A 22619-nucleotide genomic window follows, 5' to 3' on the forward strand; every position below is an offset into this window, starting at 1 on the left:
GCCCACTCGAACCCCGTGTGTACGCACCCACGACGCAATAACGAATGCTATGAGAGAAGTTCGCTGAGCACAATGCAAACCGCGAACTCTATGTCCTGCGCGCGGATGCCATATGGGCATCGTGCTCATATACTCAAACCCCATAGCTATCGCTGTCATCTATGGACCCTAGATCAACTCTTCCCGCCATGATATCGTCTTCGGAGATACTGGGTATCATCGTGGCATTTGCGCCCGTACTTGTGTGGTATCGCCGTTCCTACAAACGGCTCCCGTACCCGCCTGGACCTCCTCGGCATATGTTGATCGGTATGTGCCATCTGCTCTCTCAGACGACTCTGCCGCTGAAGACAGTCGTCTCTAGGTAACCTGCGCCAAGTTCCCAAATCCCACCCCTGGTTAACTTGGACTGAATGGACAAAGGTTTTCGGGCCCGTCATATGTTTACGCGTCTTCTCGAGGACCATTATCATTCTGTCCTCCGCGCAGACCGTCTCTGACCTTCTGGACAATCGATCGGAAATATACTCTGGTCGGCCGTCGTCCGTGTTCTACTGCGAAATGATAGGACGCGAACTGGAGCTGTTCTCAATATCGGACACACACCCTAGGTTCAAGCCCTACCGCAAACTCCTCACTGCCACCCTGAACTCTCGTACCGTCGTCAAGTATAGGGAACTCCCGCAAAAGGAGGCTCTCGTGTTGATGCGACGGATCGCCGTCTCTCCCGACGAATGGCTTCGACACGTTCGCCGAGACGCAGCCGCCATTGCTCTCCTCCTCGCCTACGGATATCCACTACAGGAAGAAGGAGAAGACCCGATGATGGACGTAATAGAAGAGGCTGGCAATATCGCGAGCCAGGCAGGTCAAACCGGAAGGTGGATGGTCGACGTGATCCCTGCTTTACGATACGTACCGGACTGGGTACCTGGGGCAGAATGGAAAAAGGTGGCAAAGGAATGGAGGCACAAGATGGTCCAGTTCTCGCTCGTGCCGTTTCAGAGGTGCAAGGACGAAATCGTGAGTCAGGTCTTTGATTCTCCATTTGCGCTAAGATGAAGATCGACACTGATAGGCCAAGGGGACGTACAACCCTTGCTTCGTATCGAGTTGCCTCTTACCCGAGGACGGTCATGAAATGGATGAGGAGGAGGAAAACACCGTCCGGTGGGCCGCTGACGCGCTCTTCGCAGGTGCCGCTGATACGGTAAGCTCTTCATCTCGTGGATCTAGCTTGTTCTACTATACGCTGCCGTACGTTTAGACCGTCGCGCCCATCGGAACATTTGTTCTCGCCATGCTCCTGAATCCTTCTATCCAAGCTCACGCGCAAGCCGAGATTGATGCTGCCATCGGCGGATGTGGAGAACGATTGCCAACGCTGGCCGATAAAGATGACATGCCGTATGTGCAAGCTGTGATCAAAGAACTGTACAGATGGAAGCCACCTGCTCCTATTGGTCTACCGCATATGGCCCTCGAAGATGACATATACAAGAAATATTCGATCCCCAAGGGCTCGGTCGTGTTTGCCAATATCTGGTGAGCCTCAACTATGTCCTCTAAATACGCAACGGCGTCATTCATCACTGAATGCTCGTTCACACAGGGCGATTATGCGAGACGAAACGATGTATCCCGATCCGGAAACATTCAACCCCGACCGTTTCCTCGGCGACAATGCTCAGCCAGACAGTAAGAAGTTTGCGTTCGGATTCGGTCGGCGTTCGTGCCCTGGAATGCATTTCGCCGAAGCATCGGTATTCCTGAACATCACGTACATGTTGGCCAGTTTTGTTATCAAGCCGACGTCCGAAGGAGAATATCTCAAGTATGCCTACACGGCGAATCTCGTCAGGTGAGAGAAGCTCTCGTGATCGTGTCGTTCGTCGACTGAGACCGGACTGTAGTCGTCCAGAACCGTTCAAGTGTCAATTCGTGCCGAGGCCTGGCGCAGCAAAGTGGCTGTCGGACTAGCGATCCGGCGCAAGCACGATCCTGAAGGTTGCGGTACATGATGTAATATGCATGCAGCCTGATAACACAGATCACCCATCGGAAGTCACCCCGCTGTGCGCTCGAAAATCGACGTAGGGCAAGTTATCGCCATTTGAGTTGGTATATTTCTGGACCTTGAGAGTGTATCAGCGATGGTGGCGAGCTTTCGGGATTGTCCTCTTGGTTCCCGCGTCACCGGGCCGACCTCGAGGCGGGCCTTCGCCAGTGCCATACCAAAGTAAGGAGGCGAAACTCCCATAGGATTCATGTAACACGTATATTCGTAGGCAGGTGGCGTAGATGAATTCTGCAGTATCTGCGTTGCTCTGGTCATCAGAATACGCGAATGACAACACTGCGCGGGAGTGGATAGCGACAGGTTGCCAGCAATTGAAGGAATGGCACTCGCGGGCAGCTCACGGGCGTGATCGTTATCGGGTAGTGAGATGGTAACGAGAGTTTGATAGTAGAATTCTGCATGTTCCGAGGAGAGATTGCAAAGCGCATTATGCCCGTGAGATAACCGCATAAGTGCGGCGAATCAAACATTGAGCAGAGGGAGACTTCTGAGATGGCGGTATGATGGACGACGCTGGATCGTCGGGATACGGGGACAGGTTGGAGCAGCTGGAGAATTCCTGATCCGAATCGTGAATGGCGTTCGTGCTGCGAGACCATCCAGGAAGGCCGGATGCGTCTCGCGATGGCCTCCGGACCTGCATTTTCCATAAGATATCTGAGAGTAAAAAAGATCAGGGTAGCGAGCACATCAGGTGGTACAATTGTGGCATCATGGGTATCGCAATTGACGCCCTCTGCATAGGTGTACGGATGTCGATTTGCCCTTTGAAGGGGTCGGAAGCCTCTCAATCAGGTCGTCTTGGGTGCACTCAGCGCTCGTTCTACGGCAGGGCTTGCAGGCATCATGCAACGAGATCAGAGCTCTGACGATATCGCCCAGGGCGACCTGTTGTAGCTTCATTGAGGTAGTCGGTGACCTGTGCGTTCGGTTGGTTGTCAAGAACGGCGCGTGGGAAACCCCAGGTGCCGACGTTGCAACTGCTTACCTCCATACATCCTCTGGCCTCAGCGAACACCGACGGGCAAATTGAGCTTACAATCTCCAGAAGAAGATTTTCCTTCAAATTGACCATCATCTGGGACGGCTTGCGGAGGAGGACGGGTGCCGTTTGCATACGAGCGGTAAAGGCTATACTCCAAGCGACATCATCGGCCTAGGGACACTGCATCAGGCACCGGTACTCCAAATCTTCAATTGCATGGAGGATCATGGTGGCTCCTCTGTGACCGCTTGTCCAGGTTGCCGATGCGGCCGTGCTGGTACCTCCCCGAACCGGAGCTAAATACGCTCTGGTTGAGGATCATATCACCGTTAGCCTGGTGGGTAACGGTCAACGGCGCCTCGGGTTTTGACTCCTAAAGTGGTCGGCAGGTGGTCGGTGCTCATGGATGAACAGATTCCGACTCATTGCCTGGAGAGTCGCGAAACGATCTCACCATCCACCGGCTTCTATCACCGCTTTGGTCTCGGCTTTATCTGCTTATTTCTCCTGTGTCCCGAATGCCCCGAATCGCGAAGTCCGACCGCCCGCGTGTGCCCCCTGGCTTTTGCCTCCATCGCGACACAATCTGGGTTCTCAAGGCGCCCATTTTCGTACCTGCGTGCTTGGTGATATGAACCACGTGAATCGGCCTCTGAAACGGTGTTCTTCTCTGCTACTCGGATGGTTGACAGAAGCCCTCCGGCAATAGTAAAAGTGCTCAGCCCTCAGGGACCGGCGAAGCCAACCGCATATTTAGCGTCAGGCTTGGTTGCAGTTGTGTCGCCTCGCCTGAAGATGTTATCTGCGCTGGAGCTCCTGGAAGCTGTCGCTGCTCTCTTACCTTTGTTCGCTTGGTGTTATAAAACGTCGTCACACCGAGAGCCTTATCCTCCAGGACCGCCTCGCAAACCTGTACTTGGTTCGTTATAGCTAGCGATCGTGCGATTTTCCAAGTATTCATGATCCTCAGGAAATCTGCACCAACTACCCGAGAGTCATCCATGGCTTACATGGGCTGAGTGGTCGAAAGTCTACGGTGATTGAATGCAATAGCAAAATATGTTACCCCTTGCTCATGGTAGACTCTTGCTAGGCCCAATACTATACCTTCGTCTCTTCACCCGACAGCTCGTTATCCTCAACACTGCGAAATCTGCATACGATCTTCTTGATGCACGAGCTGAGATCTACTCCGCGCGACCAGAAGCACCCTTTAACGGCAACATATGCAACCGCAAACACGCCGTGTTCTCCATATCCGACAAGCATCCTCGTTTCAAGGTTTATCGAAGGCTGCTCGCCACGAATCTCAACCCGCGTGCCATTGTAGGCTACCGCGACGTGCAAGCATCGGAAGCTCGTGCTCTCGTTCGTCGGCTTTTAGAATCCCCCGACGCCTACGACGAGCATATCCGGAGGAACGCCGCGAGCGTAATCTTGTACCTTGCCTACGGCTACTCCGTCCAAGACGGAAATGATGCAATGCTGCAATTAGTGCGTGATGCATCACTTTCCGTGGAGGAGGCTGTGAAACCTGGCCGATGGATGGTGGACTCGTTTCCGATCTTGCAATTCTTCCCCGAATGGTTACCGGGCACCTCTTGGAAGCGTATCGGGGCAAGTTTCCGAGCGACCTTTGACCGGTTTCGTGACATTCCGTTCGCGTGGACGAAGGAGCAAATAGTTTGTTCCTCGCCTGCGCACATGGGGAAGAGTATCAATTGACGATGATGCGGTGCAGGCAAAAGGGACATGTACCCCATCATTCACCTCGCGATGCTTGCTTCGAGAGGATGGACGAAGGTTGACAGCTGAAGAGGAGGACATTGTCAAGTGGGTGGCCAATGGCCTGTACGCAGGGGGGTCTGACACGGTTTGTCCCGTCGTCAACATTGATTTTCTGCGTAGTGATATTGTTGCGCAGACAGGAGCGGCTATGGGATCTTTCTTCCTGGTTATGGCAAGGTATCCCGACATTCAATCTCGGTGTCAGGCCGAAATCGATGCGGTCTGCGGCCACGAGCGACTCCCGACCCTTGACGACCGCGATGCTCTGCCGTACGTTGTTGCGACCATCAAGGAGATTTTGAGATGTTATCCCGTCGCCAACATGGGTGAGTGCCATCGTGATGAAACGTCGCAGGTTGATCATGTCTCGTCCATGAAAGGCATAGCGCATAGATGTACGGAGGACGACGTGTACAATGGGTTACATATACCAAGGAACTCAGTGGTCATCGCGAACATTTGGTGATTGCTAACGTCTCAAGTAGCACCGGCTTATACTGATGCCGTTCAGGGCGCTGCTCCATGATGAGGCAACCTACCCAGATCCTTACACTTTCAATCCGGAGAGGTTCCTCGGACCAAATCCCCAATTGGACAGTCGCAAGTTTGCCTTCGGCTTCGGGCGGCGTGAGTTTGCGCAGTGCTTGACCGGCGCGTTCTGATCATCTCATTTATCCGTTCCAGGTGCTTGTCCCGGTAATTATTCATTGCTCTCCCCTTGGTGCCCTCATACTCTATACTCAATGGTCTTACAGGCTTGTACTTTGCAGAAGCTTCCCTTTTCGTCAACATTACCCATATTCTCGCCGCGCTGATCATCAGACCTGGCTTGGACGAATATTCAGGGCAAGATATCACCCCAGAACCACGGCATTCTTCCGGCGTTGTCAGGTAGGTCATCACCCTCTCGTGCGATTTCACCGGCTTAAAATTGTCGTAGTCACCCAGAACCAATCAAGTGTCGAATTACGCTGCGTTCAGTGGCTGCGAGGAGACTGTTCGACTAATATAAGTTCAGTTTCTTGCATATTGATATGTGGATTGCTGTGGACGATCCGGACAGTCTCGCACCTTCATGTATTGAACAAGCCCATCGTGTATCGATAGATAGATGCAATCACATTCGCTCATGCCGGCTACTGCTCACCGGGACGGTAGCGCGCGAAGCTGCTATCACCAAGCTAATATCCTTGCTGAGCACGGAAAATGGAGCACGGAAAATGGTCATTGCAAGGACGCCGTGGGCGTTGACCGCCTTCTGCTGATGCCATTCGGCGTCCAATCATGCTGCGAAACATTGCTGACACAGAACCCGTTTCACGGAGTCGTGCCTAGCCACCCTTAATATGATCACGACCCAACGTGCTACGACCACATTGACAACTTGCACGCCTCAATCGCAGTATGCTCCAACGTTGGCAGGCTACATCACGATGAGTCAAAGCCCTTGGTCCTCGGTGATGAGCTCTTACCGCGACATCCCGTGCGTATCTGAAGAGTATTCCCCTTTTCTCTTTCAGTTCGCCTTTGTCCGATGCTTGCCATTCTTGCAGGCGCCGCTGCTGCTCGGCCTCGTCGACAAGCCAGCTGATCGACCTGCTGTTCGTGTCGATGACCACTTTATCTCCATCCTGTACGAGTGCAATTGGGCCTCCGACACGAGCTTCTGGGGTTACGTGACCTTACGACCAAGCAGGAGGTTAGATTCCCGTATGCTGGACCATGATGCGCCATACCGATGATGAATCCGCGAGATGCCCCGGAAAATCGGCCGTCGGTGATGAGAGCCGTCGTGTTGCCCAATCCGGCGCCCATCAATGCTCCGGTCGGTCCAAGCATCTTGCAAAGTGAGATCAAGACATATATATTTATATATATTGTGAATCAGCTGAACTCAACGCACTTCTGGCATCCCTGGAGCCCCTTTCGGGCCTTGGTAGCGGAATATCAGAACCGTACCCGGTTTGATTTTCCCTGCTTCAAGTGCAGTATAAAAGGGTTCCAGGCTGAGGGCGTTTTTTTACTTCTAGTTGTTCCTTGGCAAGCTGGTTGCGAGGACTCACGTATCGAAGCACATCGCGACGCCTTCGAACTTCGTACCCTCCTTTCCGGTGATCTTCGCCACCGCTGAGTCAGGAGCCAGGTTCCCGCGAAGGATGGTGATATGTCCGGTACGCTTGATAGGGTCTTCGAGCCTCCTAACTACGTCCTGATTATCAAAACGCAGCTCTTCGACATCTGCCAGGTTCTCAGCAAGTGTCTGTAGTAACGTCAGCGAACGGACCAGTACAACTTTATCTCATCTCGTACCTTGCCGGTAACAGTCAGTTGTGAGCCATCGATCAAGTTGGTGTGGTTTAACAAATATTTGAGCAAGGCAGGAATACCGCCAACTTTGTGCAAATCCTCCATGTAATACTTGCCAGAGGGTCTACCTGGCATCAGATCAGGCTTCGGAGGTTACTCAGAAAACCTCACTTCAGGTCCGCAAGGTACGGTGTACGGTCTGCTACGTCCTGGAAGTCGTCAATTGTCAGGTGAATGTCCGCCGCTCTGGCCATAGCAAGAAAGTGCAAGACCTAAACATGCACAACATCGACGTCAGATGGTGGCGATAGGATAGATCGGAACGTACCGCGTTGGTAGATCCACCGATCACATTCACGATCGCGATGGCATTGAGGAAACTGTTCCGAGTAAGGATATCCCTGCGATGTGGCAATAACGCTGAGCGGATGACACGCGTACGGAGAAGAGACTCACTTGGGTTTCAAATCCAATTCGAGCAGTTTTTTCAGATATTTCGCTGCTCTGTAGCATTCCTGGATCTTTGCTGATGCGATATCATTCGCTGGCACACGTGGAATGAGTTTGGACGTACCTGGATAGGTTGCAGGGATTCCCGACGAGTACGGAAGAGACAATCCAAGCACTTCCAAAGCAGAGCTCATGGTGTTGGCTCTGCAACGATATATCAAGCTCAATGGATTCCGTCACCATGGAGCTGCGTACGTATACATTCCACCTGGTGATGGTGTGAGTATCATTGAATCACACGGCTGTGGCACTTACCGCAACTTCCGGGACCTGGGCAGGCGTGTCTAACAACATCCTGGCGCTCAGCATCACTGATCTTCCCTACTGCGAAGGCACCTGCAGAAAGAGGTCAATAGCACTGATTGGAAGGATACTCGACTGAACGAACCGAAGGACTCGAAGGCGTCGGAAATATTGACAGTGTCTCCCGCTTTGTATCCCAGATGAGGGCAGTCTACCTGGCGGACACCCGGTTGGATCGTCCCTCCGTACACTATGATTGTAGGACGATTGTGCCTTGCAGCAGCGATGACACAGCCAGGCATGTTTTTGTCGCATCCGGGAACAGCAATATTCCCATCGTAATGTTGGGCCTGAGGGTCACGAAGTTAGCTACGCACGATGTGCCCAATGCCGTCCACCGACCATGACGACCTATTATCAGTCAGTTCAAAGATCTCAGTTCACAAAACAGTAGTGTATCGTACCGCTTCAATGGAGTCGGCTATGATGTCGCGGCTTGGAAGCCTGAAAATGATGTTGCTGAACAGGCGCCCGCACACATAAAAGCAAAGAACCCAACGAATAGCGCATCCCTGCATATACGAGATGACATTAATCATTGTTCTGGACTGATCAATATATTGTGTACCGTCTGTTCCCATTGTTATAGCATCGCTGCATGTCAAATGTGGAAGAATGCTACAATTAAAAATGAGGAGGAGTCATACCTAACCCCAATGGTATTGAATATGAATCCCACGAGATCTTCCTGTTCGCAGCCTTCCTTCACTTTCTTGGCTAGGTCAAGCTAAGATAGTACGATATGAGTGAGCGGTATCGACTCCTCAGGTCGCGTCCAACGTACAAGATGCGCGTTGCAAGGATTTCCTGATGGGCCAATCGATATAGTAGCAATAGAGGAGATGAAATATCACCTACCCTCCCACCAAATGGGGGATATCCCGATCTAACAGGGCCCGGATTAGATTCGGTTTCGGACGAAAGCATGGCGAAGCACCTGAGCCTTGTTCATGTCTTCCTCTTGTAGCCCAACGGCGTACACTGTGCACCATCGTACCTCACGTCAATGTTCGTTTGTATCCAAGAAATGCTTACGCATTGCTTGCGCCCCTCCGCGCATCTATAACATAATGAGCAGAAGCTACCAATGTATGTCGACACAGTGCATACCTTATTCTGCGTCAATTGACAGGAAATCTTGTTAAGCTTGACGTCGCCATTGTTGACTCTTGAAACAGGATGGCTTGGACGGAGATTATTAGTTGAATCGTACTGAACAATGTCGTAGACTCACATCTGTACATCTGAGGAGGCCATGATAGCTAAGTGAAAGATGCGACGCCTGCCCTCACACACCTCCACCCCATCTATTGGGTGATCTGGATGCTGAACCCGCGGGTCACCCATGACCACCACAACGCTGTATTTGGGTGCACACGTGATGCATGAGGACCTCCGGAACGCCGTGCCGCTCATGCCGCAGGTTCTTTGCGATGGACCAAGGGAAAGCAAACGCATGCGGCATTCGAACGGCAGTAGCAAATAGTCATACAGAGGCGTCTAGTCAACTCCAAGTCGGCCTAGAAGTCGAGACCTTCCACACGGAACTCCTCCACAGGCGCATGTGCACGAGCCTTCTCCACAAGATCAGGTCGTTTCTGGGGCGCCACGTTGTTCAGTCAAATGGCACAACGCTCATAGGCTGCCTGCTTACCATCTCCATGAAAGCGCGTACGAGAGTGAGCCACAATTGCTCGCTCTTCTCACCACCAGCCACATCCTGTGAAGCCAAAGCACTAAGCAGATGTTCCGCGGCTTCCTGATAAGCACCAATGTTGATGCCTGAAAACAGCGTTCAGTGCGACGTTTATACATCACGTATGCAAGGACTTGCAAGCAACAGCAACATTGTAAACTGCGCGGGTGTACGTCGGTCGCAGTTGCAACGCTTCCCTATACGCTCCAAGTGCTTCCTCCGGCTTGTTCCCGTTGCTCAGGCATGATCCATATCGGTTCCACAGCAGATAGTCTGCTGGACGTTGCGTGAGGGCACTTTCGAAGCAATCCTTGGCGTGTTCGTAGTCCGTCTGATTGTAGAACAGCACTCCGAGACCGATTTGAACGTCCGGATCGACGATTCCTTGAGCATGTTGCGTCCGTGCAAGTCCGAGGAAAAGGTCACTAATGCGTTCGCGTGAAGACCAGGCTGAGCCTTTCAACGATTCCAAGGTCTCGTGTGGTATTGGATACTCCGGGAACCGCGTACGGAACCATTGAAGGAGCATCGCGTTCGATGCGCGATCATATCCCTCGTTCGTGTACGAAATGGCGAGCGACTGGAACGAAACGATGAGGAAAGTGATGCTGACGGGTGGGGCGGACTGACCATCATGCCCTGACCCGCATTTCCTGCTTCTTCGGCTTTCTTTACGCCTTCCGTGAGGGCACGCATAGCCGCATCCTCGCGTTCGTCCATTGCTCTAGTTTCTCCCAACAGAATCCACGTCTCGAATCCTCCCTGACCTAGCTCGCCCTTTTGTATGGCAGCTTCTAGAAGCAGGGCCGCTTCGCTGAGAGAGCCGCCCCTGGCGAGCAAATCTTTGGCGTCAGCTAGTAAAGAACCGGAAGGAATAGAAATATCGAGGTATTTGTTGTCGGGGGCTGCACCACAGGCACGTCAGCACGCACGGTCGTCGCCGACAGGTTAAGCTTCACGCACCGAACTCGTACGGCCCTAGAAGAGGTATGCCTTGATCGTCATACTTCAGACTTGACTCCGGGTAACGCCCGTCGTCATAATCTCCAAGACCCTGATCCCATGCGTTCAGCATATCTTCGTTATAGTTCAGGTTGTCTCGTTCCGAAGACATCAACTGGTTGAACTCGGCCTCCCACTTCGCGAGATCTTCTTTCGGAGGGGGTAGGTCTGAGGTTTGCAACTCATCCCATACACTGACAATAAGATGGTTCAGCGTTTTGATGTACTGGAAGTACAGTAAGCTTACTGTTTGAAGTCCGTTTCCAGCTGCGCTGCCTGAGTGTCACTAACGATATTTTCGAGGGTGACACCCGCCAACGACTCCTCCAAACCCGTGTCGTTCTCGTCAACTTCGACAATCCGTGAGCTGCTAGCCTGCTTGGACTCTTTGGCTCCCATTACTTGCATGAAAGCAGCCTCGAAATCGGCTTCGGTCATCTTCCCCTTCCCTTTACCAGGTACGAAAGCGATACTCGGGCTTTGCATAGGCCCATTCATATAGCTTGTACCCATGCCGTACATCCCCATCGTCGAGGGCGCCCATTGAACGCGCTGTTGCCCCGAAGGCTGCTGCTCTGGTTAGAGTGAGCGGTAGTTTGTGCCGGAGCCGGGAGCGGCTTACGGTGCAAGGGTGCTAGACTCGGTTCGTTGTCGAAAGGTCCCACGGATTCCATCGACTTGAATTCGTTGGCCCATGACGCGCCAGCATGGTGTTGATGCTGTGGAACGGCAGAGTCATTCTTGTGCATCTCTGGCCAAGCAACGCCCATATTCCGTTGCACATCGTGGATCGCTGATGGGACGTATTGCGGTATGGAAAGAGGTCCTTGCGGTGTACCGTAGTTATCGCTCTCAAAGAACCGGCGAGCTAACGCAGCGTCCTGCGGTGTCGCCACTTGTGAGGAAGAACTGGGCAAGTGCTGAAGCTATGGCACCTAAGTCGATGCAAGGATAGATGGTATGACATTATTGACTCACCCTAGACGACGATGGTCCTGCGACCCTGTCCTTTCCTGTCGTTAACAACAAATTCCCTCAACACGTTGTATACAAACCTACCTGTTGCAGGCTACGATCTCCTTCTGCGTGCTTCAGGACTTGCGAAAGAGGATTAGACACGACAGCACATTCTGAACCGGATATGAGCCCCTGCAATGACATGTCAGAGTCGTTGCGTCTAGAGCAATTTACTAGTGTGCGGTTGGGGAGGATGAAGCGCTTAGCGCTGACTGTTGCATGAGCCGCGTTTGTGGTGGAGCGTTTCACGTGAAAGGTTCCTTATAATGACCAGGCAATATGTACTTCTCGGACGAAGACCGTACAGTACTGTATGTAAGATTTTGCGTGCGTCTTGATACATCGTACATTACGAATACGAAGGTGGTGCGATTCTAACCGGCTTGGGCCTGTCGGAACCGGTCTCCATAGTCTACCGAATCATGACTAGGAGGAGCTGGCGCGCGCGCGAGTGTCTCACACAGCAACTCTCCCCCATGCCCAAGGGCTGTCTTGTGCTCCACGACCTCGCGCCAACCGCTCGAATTCGATCGCTTGGGTATTGTCGGCGACGAGGGAATGGTTTCCGCCTCCTATAGCTGCCCCGCATTCGGGGCATCGTCCGGCTTGCATTGCCCCACCGCACTACGCGACATCAGCGACACAGTTCCCAGACGCGCACGACCGACACCACGTACCTCTGTGATCACGTACGTGTGGCCATTGGGGCATTGGTAGTAATGACCCGTGTGCGCTAGCATATCGTTAGTCGCGGACAAAAGCCCATTGATGGAGCAGGCAGGCTCACTGAAGTCCAAAGCCTTGACGATGTTCGTCATCTCGTCAAGAGAAAGCGGTTGATAGAATGCGTCACCCCGAATTGATTGTAATAGCGATTCCCATTGACCGATGATCTTCTCAGCCGCCTCGATGAACTCTGATGTGAGCCATTGCTCTTCCGCTCTCTGCTCAGTACCTCGACCTTCTCTATGATTCGCGCAGGTAGCCTCGGCGAACTCTCTAGTATCCTCCAGCCATCTTGTGGCATTCTCCAGCAAATCATCCCGTCTTTCCTTGAAGGTGCCGGTTTGGCGAGTCATGAACACCGCAAAACGGAACTCCTCCAGGTTCGCTCGCATGATCATCAACGACGTCTTCGTAACTTGACGGCGGCTCTGGGAAGCCTGGGCTATCTCTTGCGCTTTCATAGCGTCTGCCGTACAGGTCTTCAGAACGAATGCGATGTATTCCGCCCAGCTGCGACAGTGTTCAGGGAGAGGCAAAACAGCTTTCTTCGTGAGCGTCTCGAGCCAGGCCCTTGCAAGATCAGCTAGGAGGAACCTGACTTGCAGAGTCGCCCAGTAGGCCTCTACCCTGAAACGCGAGTCTGCTCGAGGCCGTGGTTGCCCCACACCTATAGTAGCGACTCGCATAGCATGCTCTTCAATGTTGCGGGGAGCTGTTGCCGGGTCAGCTAAGGAACGATCCTTCTCCAAGTTATAGAGACTTGTGAAAGCGGCTTCCCAGGCATGAATATGAGAGGACCGTGTGGTTGCAACGTCCACCGCCTTTTGATATGCAGCCAGTAAGTTTTCCGTGACCGTCTTCCAAGTTCGAGTGTCAGCGAGAGGAATCGGGAAGAGATCGGCGTTCCCGGGGTGCAGGGCCCTGGTTGGGCACGGGCTATCGCCTAGCGCCTTGAGGATGGCCTTGCGCTTCTTCAGGTGTTTCTTCCTCCGTTCCTCAGTGGTTACCGCGTTGCTTATGGGGACGTTGGCAGCTTCTGTGGTCAGTGCACTCTCCAGTTCCGATTTCGACCTGGCATTCATGCGCTCGTGGGCCTGACGGAGGTCGCGTGACATGTTGGACGCGACGTTCCGCTCCAGGATGTCAAGGTCCGCACGTTTGTAGGCGCGACCGTATCTTGAAGCGACAATAGGACCACGGCAGGTAGGACAAGTCTTCGGATGAAGGAACCCGGATGGGGGGATAGCGAGGCGAAGCCATGAACCTCCTGAGCCATCAGGTCCGATTTCCCGGTCGTAGAAGGAATTGAGATCGCAGTGACCGTCGAGTGTCTCCACGGTAAATGTATGACGACATGGAAGTGTGATGAGCAACTCGTCGAGAGTCTCATGATCCGGTTCAACTTCCTGTAATGTGCGACCCAGGATGACGTCCACAACTTGCTCCTTCTGCACCGGCGATGCACATATTGGGCACGTTTGGATCTGGCAGTCTTCGCCGCACACTAGAACCCAGGAAAGAGGTAAGAACGACGCGGGTTCAGTAGTGAATAACGAGATCGTTCACCTGATGGACATCTGTGGCCGCAGAGCAGAATGGTGCTGCAGCGTCTGTCACATGGGAGTCTGGCACACACCTGCAAAAGCTACCGTCAGGCTTCAACTTGCACGCAGGAGGTGGCGAAATGGCACGCACAGATCCGCACGGTACAGGGCAAGAATAGTGAGGGCATGCCCTGGTAGAATGACAGTATCAGTGAATGAATGCCAACATCCGCACTTGTGGTTTACCATGTACATGGCTCCTGGCAAGGAGCGCAAGCTGCGCCACATGGCTTTCTGCACCGCGCGTGTTCACACACTTGGCGACACGATTCTTTACAGAATGATGTACATTCGTGGGTCTCTGAGCATGGATTTTGGCATCGATGCCCGCAAAACAGGGATCGTTCGCATGGATGCGGTTTGTGATTTGTTCTTGGCACTTTAGACTCCTCGTCGCCGGGGCGGGCATTGAACGCTTGACATTGGGAGCATGGTGAAGGGCATGTCTTGTTGCAACATCCCATTGGCGTATTACAAGGTGAAGGACAAGAAAAATTGGAGGGATCTTCATAGCACGGGAGGACAGCGACATGCTCGCAGCTAGGGAGTGCGCGTTCCACAGGAACCTCGCATGGAACCTCTTCGAGGTTTTGCATGATATAACTGTACCAGGCTCAATAAGACATAAAACCAGGCAAAAATCGTTGTTCATGACTGACCATGGAACACTAGTCTTCTGATGCCCGCAGGGCAACGTCACATCCTTGATAGGGAAATGGCAGTCACCACACGGATCTGCACACAGACCACGGCAGGGATGTCCACGGGGGCAGAGTCTGGTGCATTGCTGATTGCATATGACGGCAATGTGGCCAGGATCATCTGCATGGCACTAATAGGGTTGAAGTAAACCAACAATGGCGGTGGTGAACCATGCAAACCTTGTAAGGACACAGATGACCGCACTTCAGTCGGGTAGCACAAGCTCGCAGGCAGCCACCTGGTATTTTTGTAAGGTGCAGCGGCGTCAAGATACAATTCCGTACATACCATCCGGTGCGACTTGCGGAAGTTGACCAGGCGTCGAGATATAATGTATTGGATCCGGATGCTGATGACATGCGACTGGAAATGCATCTCCGACCGACCCGTCTTTTTCCAGTTCATCGATGACCTCTCGCCACATCCCACTGCGTGCAGCTAGATTGTGCGCGTTGCCTAGGATGAACAATCCTTCTTTGGCACGAGAAAGGGCCACTGGATACGGTATTAGGCCATGTGTTTACTGCGATTACGATCGCGAGAAAACGCACCATTGGTACGATTCTCAGACTTGGGATAGATGGAGATGGGTCAGTTATCACGCAATGATTCACTACGACAGATGAACTGACCTTCAGAAAACCAATATTTGGCTTTGCTGGACGTGCACTAACTATTGCCTCATCGTCGTCTTCAGGGATTCCAGAGTTCCGCACAAGCGACAGGATAACGATCTGCCAAACGATCAGATCACTCCCATCTGACTATATGTCGTCCACTTCACCTTTGCTTCTTCGCCCTGATAATTATCTATTGTCCGAATTCTGCATGGCCCCATTCAGTGACAATCGAGTACAAACTCTCCGTCGCACCAACCTAACCTGCTCATGTTGTCAGTATCAAAGGGAGCTCATCGTAGTACTGGCACCCACCCGCTTAGCGACCTTCACCTGTTCAACAACTGGGTCGTTTGTATCCGCTTCGGCCTCGTGGTCGGCAAGATCGGCCTGATCCCGTTCATCAATGAGAACGGCAACCTCACCAGCCAGGGCATCTCGAACGCGAGCCAATTGTCCAAGGTAGCCGCAGAGGACCTGTTTGACTCATGAGAACAAAGCGAGAAACCAAGCTCTGCCCCACGAACAACGATATCACCCTCTTGGCTATAAGATCCTTGACGAAGCAAATACAACACTAGATCTTTGATCATATCGACCTTCGCGATGGTTAGAAGCTGTCCCAAAGTCGTCAGGCCGTTCGTACCTCGAAGGTGTTGAATTTGCTGGAGGACTCTTCTCCACCTCCATTTTCCTTGTGATTATGCGTGAAGAAGAAGACATCCTTGGCCAATCCTCGGACATGTGGATAAGCTTTGACAAGATCATGATCCTCAAGAGTTGGGTAAAGGGTTTTCCTGCAGAGCATGTTAGAGCTAGACAGAGCGCTGAGCACAATGCCTGCCTGATAAGATTTGAGATTGTGGGCCGCATGCGTCGCTGTACGTCAATACGTGACATCGGGAACCCTCCACTCGAGAGGCGCTCCATCAGCGACTGATCGAACTTGTATAATTGCCGGCCACGAGGGTTATCCATTGATAGTGCTGTAACCTGCAAGTTAGCATGCAACCAATGCTCACTAGATTCAGGGAGGCAGCACCGTAGTTGTTTAGCGTGGGCCGCAATTGCAAAGGGTCGCCGATGAGAATGCAATGTTGCACAGCACGGGTCAAACTCCCGATGATATGCGTCTCCAGAACTTGGCCCTGAAGACATAATTAGAGGGCCGCCACCATACAGTGCTAGAGCGACGGTTCACCGCTTCCTCCACAAGCATGACTTTGGGGCCAATAGAGGACAGCAGGGCCGTCAATCTTGCAGCACCTGAAAGTCATATGTTAGCTACCTTTAACTCATGCATGGACTATCGTACCCGTCGTTGTAGCGCCAATGATGTCGACCCCGTTCAAGAGTTGTCGACGTATCTAATCACGGTGTTCAGACTCACGACCAATATTCATGCACCAGAGAAGCTTCACCTCATTCTTGCCCTCGTCATATCGCTTCTGCATCTCCGTGTGTCGTTCCCGCAACCTCTCGTACTCTCGCAGCTGTGTTTCGTGAAGCTGAGTACGGATCTCCCCCGTCCAGTAAGCATCTAGGCGCTCTCGTTCAAGCATTGAGAACGACCAAATATCTGTTTCGTCAAGAAGTCGAGCCAAAGGTCGGTCCGATACCGGTATCGAGGGGACGGAATCGTAACCAAAATATACGAAGAAAGCTATGGGGTCGTTGAGATCATTGACGTCCAGATTTGCGATGAATGGCTCGGCAGATGATTCAAGTGACAGAGATTTCACGGTTTCCACAAGGTCCGGTTCACTTCGCGGTGCTGTAGGTAGAACACTGCGCTGCCAGAGTTCATCCAAGGGGGAGGAGTCGTCAACAGCAGTACCTGCCTCTGAATCCAAGTCCGAATCGGAGGTGGTGTCCGCGACTTGTGCCCCGATGGCCTCGTGCTCTTCGGCAAGAACAGCGAAATGGTTGTTCGGACGCTTGACTTCTCCTGATATCTGCGTCACATCCACTTTAGCATCCGGCTCAAGGTATGAGCCCGGTTGCGAGAGGAATGTCAGGTCCAACCCCTGTCTCCAGTATGCATACATGGAATCGTCTACTTCTTCAACGCGTCCCTTTCCTTGTCTTTCCCAGGGGCCACCGCCGTCGTGTCGATTGGAGAGATGATACAAATGCGCGATCCATGGGACAGGGTTATGGAAACCCTCATACAACTCGGGATAGAATATCTGAAGGTGATCCGTGATTTGGCTACTTTCAATGCGCCCCTTGAGGAACTGCTGCATGAGCGCCACGAACTCCTTCTCGACGTCCTTTAACTCGCGATAGTTGCGGGAGAATTCTCGGTCAAGGCGGGAACGTCCCGATATTTTCTCGATCTCTTCGATGTTGTACTTCGCGATGCGTTCGTCGGCGGACCTTGACCCTAATCGAGCGATGCTCGTCGTGATTCCCGCATCCAAGGCCGCGGTCAGTAAATGGTCGAGGGCATGGTTCGTGAAGGCAATCATGAGGATAGGCCGGATTCCGTTCTTGATGAGTACGCGCAGCAGCTCGACGCCTGTGTAGCTCTTAATCGCGAATCTTTCAGCATACAGTATCGAGGTCTCGGAGCATACTCACTTTGCCCGTACCAGGTGGACTATGACGTGAAAGCGTGAATAAGCGGGTGATAGTCGGAACAGGACGTGAATGATTACATACCCTTGTATGAGCGCGAGCTCCCTTGTCAACGCTATAACCAAACGTGAACGATATGTTGAGTCGTGAGCATTCAACGTGCAACAAACGCACCGGTGACAACAGCATCTGCCTGCGAAGGGTCCAGCCTGCTGCTCTGCTGTAGCAGCTGACGAGCGTTCTCGACCGATGCAAGTACGGCAACCGACAGTCGAAGATCTTCCACCCTTGCAGACTCCGGAAACAGAGAATCCAATCTGAACGTGAACCCGGGCACGGATGCATATGACGGCGGGGAGACGACTACTGAGCGCAAGCTTTCCGGGGGCTGGTGCACGAGATACCGCGCGAAAGGAATTGACGCTGGTTCTATACGTTGTAGAGCTTCCAAGAATGGGCGAATTGACTGCATTGAATTGTTAGTCACGGCAAAGCACACAATCAGCGTGTACACCGTACCTCGAACATGACCGGCGCCTCGATGAGTAATTGCGTGCTCTGACTATCGTTCTCAGGGTGCTTCAGCCCATTCAACATCCTGAGTTCGACCGACGGATCGAAAAAAACCACGGAGGTCAATATACGATCTGCGGATCTCCTTGCGCTTTCTGTGATATCCTGGAGCGAGCTGGATACTATTCCGAGGTGGACAGCAACATTGCGACCTGACTTCCAGATGAGCGCTATAAGCCCTCCTTGCATCAGCCTCTTGCCACTATCCCAAAACGCCGCCCTGGCCTTGGCTTGAGGAAGTCGCGCCCGTCCGGGTGGGGCGTCAAAGGACAGACCAATGCTTATGCCCCTTCTGTCGGGCGAGAAGGATTGCACTTCGACGTTCGTATAGACATTGAACATAACATTGTCTCGATCACCGGAATGTCCGCGATATTTGCCGCCGCCTTTTTTGATGAGTTCCGCGACCTGTGTCTTTCCGCGGGACAGAAGATCGTCGTGGACGAGTTGAATCGAGGACCGCAAAGGAGCGGTAAGCTCTTCTCGAAGGAGGCGAAACTGGATGTCTAGCAGACGCTCCACGCTGTTTGCCGGTAGGTGATGAGGAGCGTTATAGAAATTTGCGGGTAGATAGGGTTCGGTACGGCACACCAACTCCTCGTTTGTGGGGGCAATGCGTATGTCTCTGATGTCAGAAAAATCGTTATCGTGGCGCGGCCCTTCGGCGCGCTCTTGTCCCGGACCCTGATAGTTGGCCTGAAGAGCCGCGATGATACCTTCGGATGAGCCACCGGCGCCCCTCGTGAACGTCAATGCGTTGCGAGGGCGAGCGGCCTTCTCAAGCCTAGTGCGCTCCCGTTCGCCAATGAGGGCGATCCTGTCAACTCTGCCCTTGAGGTGTCGTAAAACGTGTTCGCGACCCTCGGCAGGCATATCCTTGAATGGATCCTCGAACACGGGCGGGGCAGTAGATATACCCTAAGGGGGTGACATCTCAAGCAATCGCAAACCTTCGGTAAGCTCTGATACGTACCTGTATCCAGGTCTCCGTCCATTCTTGAACGTGCATGATCAATGGAACGAGCCGAGGATGCGTCGCTGCCGCGTTCTTGAAGCGGGTGATACATCTAATAAACATGAGCCCAGAACGCTAAAAGAGAACACGCATGTCCCTCACTCGAACAATACCTCCGACAGGGCTCCCAGCACCATGCTCCCTACGAGTTCCTTGGACGAAGCTACGTTCAGATCGCGGAAGCTGCGTCTAGTCATTGCATGAGTCATCGACCCCTCGACGACGTCGGCAAAATGCTCGAAGTTGCTCATGACCAACGCATATAGCGCGCTGAAATTAACACGTCAGCGGACGGTCGATAATCCACGCCATGACATACTTGACGAGATGACTTAGTGTGCTTTTCACCACGAACTCCGACGAGAGATACTGTCACGAGAACCTGAGCTTGTAATCGTACACGCAATGGATCCTGGGCTTACCTGTAGCGCGGGGACGTATCCGCGTTGAAAGGACAGCTTGTTCTTGAAAGAGCCGGCATTCATGGATACCTCGGGGTATTGAATGATGTCAGAGAAGCGGTTCAGGCCGTTGCCCTGGGATGCTCTGGTCAACACGGGCGTTCGAAGGGACACGCGACTTACGGTAGCGATCTTGTTGAGGAGAAGTTGTCCCTCTTCGACGGTCTGTGAACGGGTCGATGAGCGCATGCCGATTACCAGACACATGCTACGGACCCACGACGGACTCGCCGCAGAGTTCGCACTCGATAACAACGTCACGAAGGCGTATATTTGATGAACACTGCCAAAACGGTAGTCGTCGGCAAGAAAGCGTCTAAGCGCGCCGTGTACGTGTGACGGTGTTGTTGCCTGAGACGAAGCGAAGAAGACGTCCGTCCCCGAATCCATGACCTTGGCGAGTCCTGCCTCTGTGAGGAAACTGACGACAGGAGCGGCAACCCCGTCAGAGTTTCCCACAGCAGAGGCCGGACCACCAGCGGTGTTGGGGTTTACTTCATGCTTGAAGCGGCAATCGGTCCGCGTACAATTGCCCGCCCAGAAGAAGGAGCAAACTCCTGGGGGGATATTGCCTCTGCCGGACGAGGGACGTGAGGAAGTGGCACTGGGGCCCGCCGCGCCAGGTGACGATGGCGCTGACGGGCCCACATGCGCGAACTTGCAGGAGGCGCCTCGGCGGCAACCCCCTGGCTTGTTGTAAAAGTGGCATATTGGCCTGCTGGACATGTTACGATCGTTGTTTTAAAGGACGTATCAGGTTGGTGGTGGTGGTGGTGGTCAGGAAACGGGGGGATTCCTCGAAACGGCCTTTATGTAGGTCGCACGCGCATGGAAAACTTCTTCGGGAAAGCCACCCCCTTCGTATCTATTCTGGACAGCACGGGTCAGATAACGAACATCCTCAACTCGTGTTCGAAGTCCTTAAAGACAACGTGAGACCGTCAGTAAGATGCAGTCCGTTGAGTTCAAGACATTACCGTATCGGTGAAGATAAGCGCTCATAAGGTTCCTAGCTCTGTGACGACCCGATCACAGTGATACGGGCGTGATAGCATTGTCGCATTTGCCGCGTATACGCATAACTAGCGTATGTGCTAGTGAACCGTATTCCGAGCGCTTAAGGAAATGCGGTCGCTGCATGGTCGGAGTCGAGATTGGGTACGCCGCATGGATGTCCGAAGATGGTGATTCATGCCGCGTTCGCGTTTCGTACAGGTACGCCGTCTGCGCGGCAGGGACTAAGCTCATCGTTTTTGAGTAAGGCGAACGCCCTATCAACTCCTCGAAGCCATGAACGCAGGATCTATCAACAGGAACCAAGCTACCTCTTTGGCAGGCGTCAGGCTACTAGCAGTACAATAATCCTTTCACCCACGGCGAGGTATCAAGAGCTGTTGTAGTGCGTCTGTCCCCGTCAAGACGCGTACGAGGTTGGAGTTCAGGTCAAGCCGATGACGCGCTGAGTTAGCTCGTGATTGGATCGGTGTGTCGGCCACGCACCGCGAAACTTCGGGCCGTTCTTGTTGAGGGACCTATGCCCGTATTTGAGCACGGATCCGACGAGCCCCGAATATTACCGGCGACCATTGTCCCCCGCATCCTCTGTTGTCCCCAGTGAAATGAAATGGACGGCTTTTACACAGCCGCACGACGGGCGTACGCCACCGAGCGAAGGTGAAGAAGGCAACGACCAGCCAGGCGATCTGAACGCCAGAACCGAGCGGCGCCGGTCTATACGTCCTCTGATCTTACTCACACGAGAACGTGGCGTACAGACTGACGTGTGGTCGGGCCTGTTGACGCCGGGACTACCATCCGCACCCGCGTACAGTGACCGCGTGTCCTCCGTTTCGCCGGGAGAAGGCCCATCCGAATCATCTTCCCTCGCCGAGTCGAACCAGTCGGCCGTGATGAGCTCCCTTCTTGAGCGCGCGACCACGCTCCTACACCGACTCACCCAGGCCGACGCGCTCACGCTCTCGAACCGGCTCAAGCGGCAGCACCTCGGCGGCACGGAGATGGTCGCCCACCTATCGCGCACGACCGTCGACGCGATCGTGCACGATGCAACGGCACTGCGGACGCACTATCGGAGCTTACTCGAGGACGAGAAGGTGACGACATCGTGCACGCGGAGGGACTTGCGCGTGTTGTTCAAGCTCCTAAAGGAGGCATTCACGGAGATGGGTCAGATGCGCGTGACGCTGAACGAGGTGATATTAGAGCCGGCAATTGCGCCGAAGATAAGCGAGGCAGCCATGAATCCATCCAAGTCGGAGGGTGGCGATGCGGCGAAGGAGGCGGGATTCACGGCAGCGAGCTTGATGGCACCGATCTCCAAGCTGTTTGGTGGGCCGCAACTGCAGGAAGGAGGGCGACGACCAACGGCGCTGATGCGGTCGTCGAGCCGCGGGCGGGGCTCAGCCCTGCGACCGCCGGCGAGGTTGGTGCCCAAGTCTGGACCCGCTCTGTCCGCCACGGGGACCACCGTCAACGTCGAGTTTTCCGGCACGGGAGTAGGTCGGGCGGTGTCCAAGTCGCTGCGTCAGGATCCGGAGGTGGCCTCGCCATCGGCGTCCACTTCACGCAGCGTAATGGAGATCTTTGCGGGCGCACCGCGACCCGAGGCGGACCCATGGGTCGTGATACCCAA

The 22619-nt window shown here is 53.4% G+C and overlaps 5 protein-coding genes across 5 annotated transcripts; 3 read left to right on the forward strand and 2 right to left on the reverse strand.

Moving 5' to 3' along the window:
• Positions 1-188: 188 nt before the first annotated feature.
• Positions 189-2071, forward strand: PUNSTDRAFT_98893 (cytochrome P450; the record flags this gene model as incomplete). Its single annotated transcript, XM_007381160.1, has 6 exons — positions 189-309; positions 365-1023; positions 1079-1210; positions 1268-1545; positions 1613-1861; positions 1914-2071. 6 exons carry the CDS (start codon positions 189-191, stop codon positions 1978-1980), a joined length of 1506 nt encoding a protein of 501 aa, XP_007381222.1. The 3' UTR covers positions 1981-2071.
• A 1749-nt stretch (positions 2072-3820) lies between these two features.
• PUNSTDRAFT_124929 (cytochrome P450) lies at positions 3821-5993 on the forward strand. Its single transcript, XM_007381161.1, has 10 exons — positions 3821-3984; positions 4036-4101; positions 4159-4748; positions 4807-4938; positions 4990-5179; positions 5234-5315; positions 5365-5480; positions 5538-5549; positions 5609-5744; positions 5794-5993. Exons 1-10 carry the CDS (start codon positions 3861-3863, stop codon positions 5858-5860), a joined length of 1515 nt encoding a protein of 504 aa, XP_007381223.1. The 5' UTR covers positions 3821-3860; the 3' UTR covers positions 5861-5993.
• A 111-nt stretch (positions 5994-6104) lies between these two features.
• On the reverse strand, positions 6105-9230 carry PUNSTDRAFT_141974 (dihydroxy-acid dehydratase; the record flags this gene model as incomplete). Its single annotated transcript, XM_007381162.1, has 24 exons — positions 6105-6276; positions 6326-6534; positions 6590-6692; positions 6757-6859; positions 6917-7113; positions 7164-7284; positions 7332-7432; positions 7489-7561; positions 7617-7686; positions 7735-7814; positions 7866-7878; positions 7926-8006; positions 8059-8263; positions 8316-8324; positions 8378-8417; positions 8473-8485; positions 8542-8567; positions 8621-8700; positions 8758-8780; positions 8832-8859; positions 8911-8954; positions 9009-9033; positions 9084-9156; positions 9208-9230. 24 exons carry the CDS (start codon positions 9228-9230, stop codon positions 6247-6249), a joined length of 1770 nt encoding a protein of 589 aa, XP_007381224.1. The 3' UTR covers positions 6105-6246.
• A 2914-nt stretch (positions 9231-12144) lies between these two features.
• Positions 12145-20692, reverse strand: PUNSTDRAFT_62921 (P-loop containing nucleoside triphosphate hydrolase protein; the record flags this gene model as incomplete). Its single annotated transcript, XM_007381163.1, has 31 exons — positions 12145-12312; positions 12366-12421; positions 12476-13918; positions 13981-14050; positions 14110-14149; positions 14205-14621; positions 14678-14850; positions 14900-14958; positions 15009-15215; positions 15272-15290; positions 15353-15454; positions 15505-15544; positions 15597-15601; positions 15653-15814; positions 15865-15936; positions 15984-16134; positions 16173-16323; positions 16380-16485; positions 16539-16603; positions 16653-16704; positions 16759-17868; positions 17921-17939; positions 18002-18032; positions 18092-18383; positions 18437-19408; positions 19464-19557; positions 19608-19775; positions 19825-19874; positions 19928-20041; positions 20090-20131; positions 20183-20692. The coding sequence occupies 31 exons, from the start codon at positions 20690-20692 to the stop codon at positions 12145-12147; spliced, it is 6960 nt and encodes a 2319-aa protein (XP_007381225.1).
• Positions 20693-21876: 1184 nt separating this feature from the next.
• Positions 21877-22488, forward strand: PUNSTDRAFT_25008 (uncharacterized protein; the record flags this gene model as incomplete). The annotated part of the gene is made up of 1 exon (XM_007381164.1): positions 21877-22488. A coding segment is annotated over one exon (612 nt), but the record flags the coding sequence as incomplete, so codon positions are not given.
• Positions 22489-22619: the final 131 nt, after the last annotated feature.

The sequence above is a fragment of the Punctularia strigosozonata genome (assembly GCF_000264995.1).
Source record: "Punctularia strigosozonata HHB-11173 SS5 unplaced genomic scaffold PUNSTscaffold_3, whole genome shotgun sequence".
NCBI lineage: Eukaryota > Fungi > Basidiomycota > Agaricomycetes > Corticiales > Punctulariaceae > Punctularia > Punctularia strigosozonata.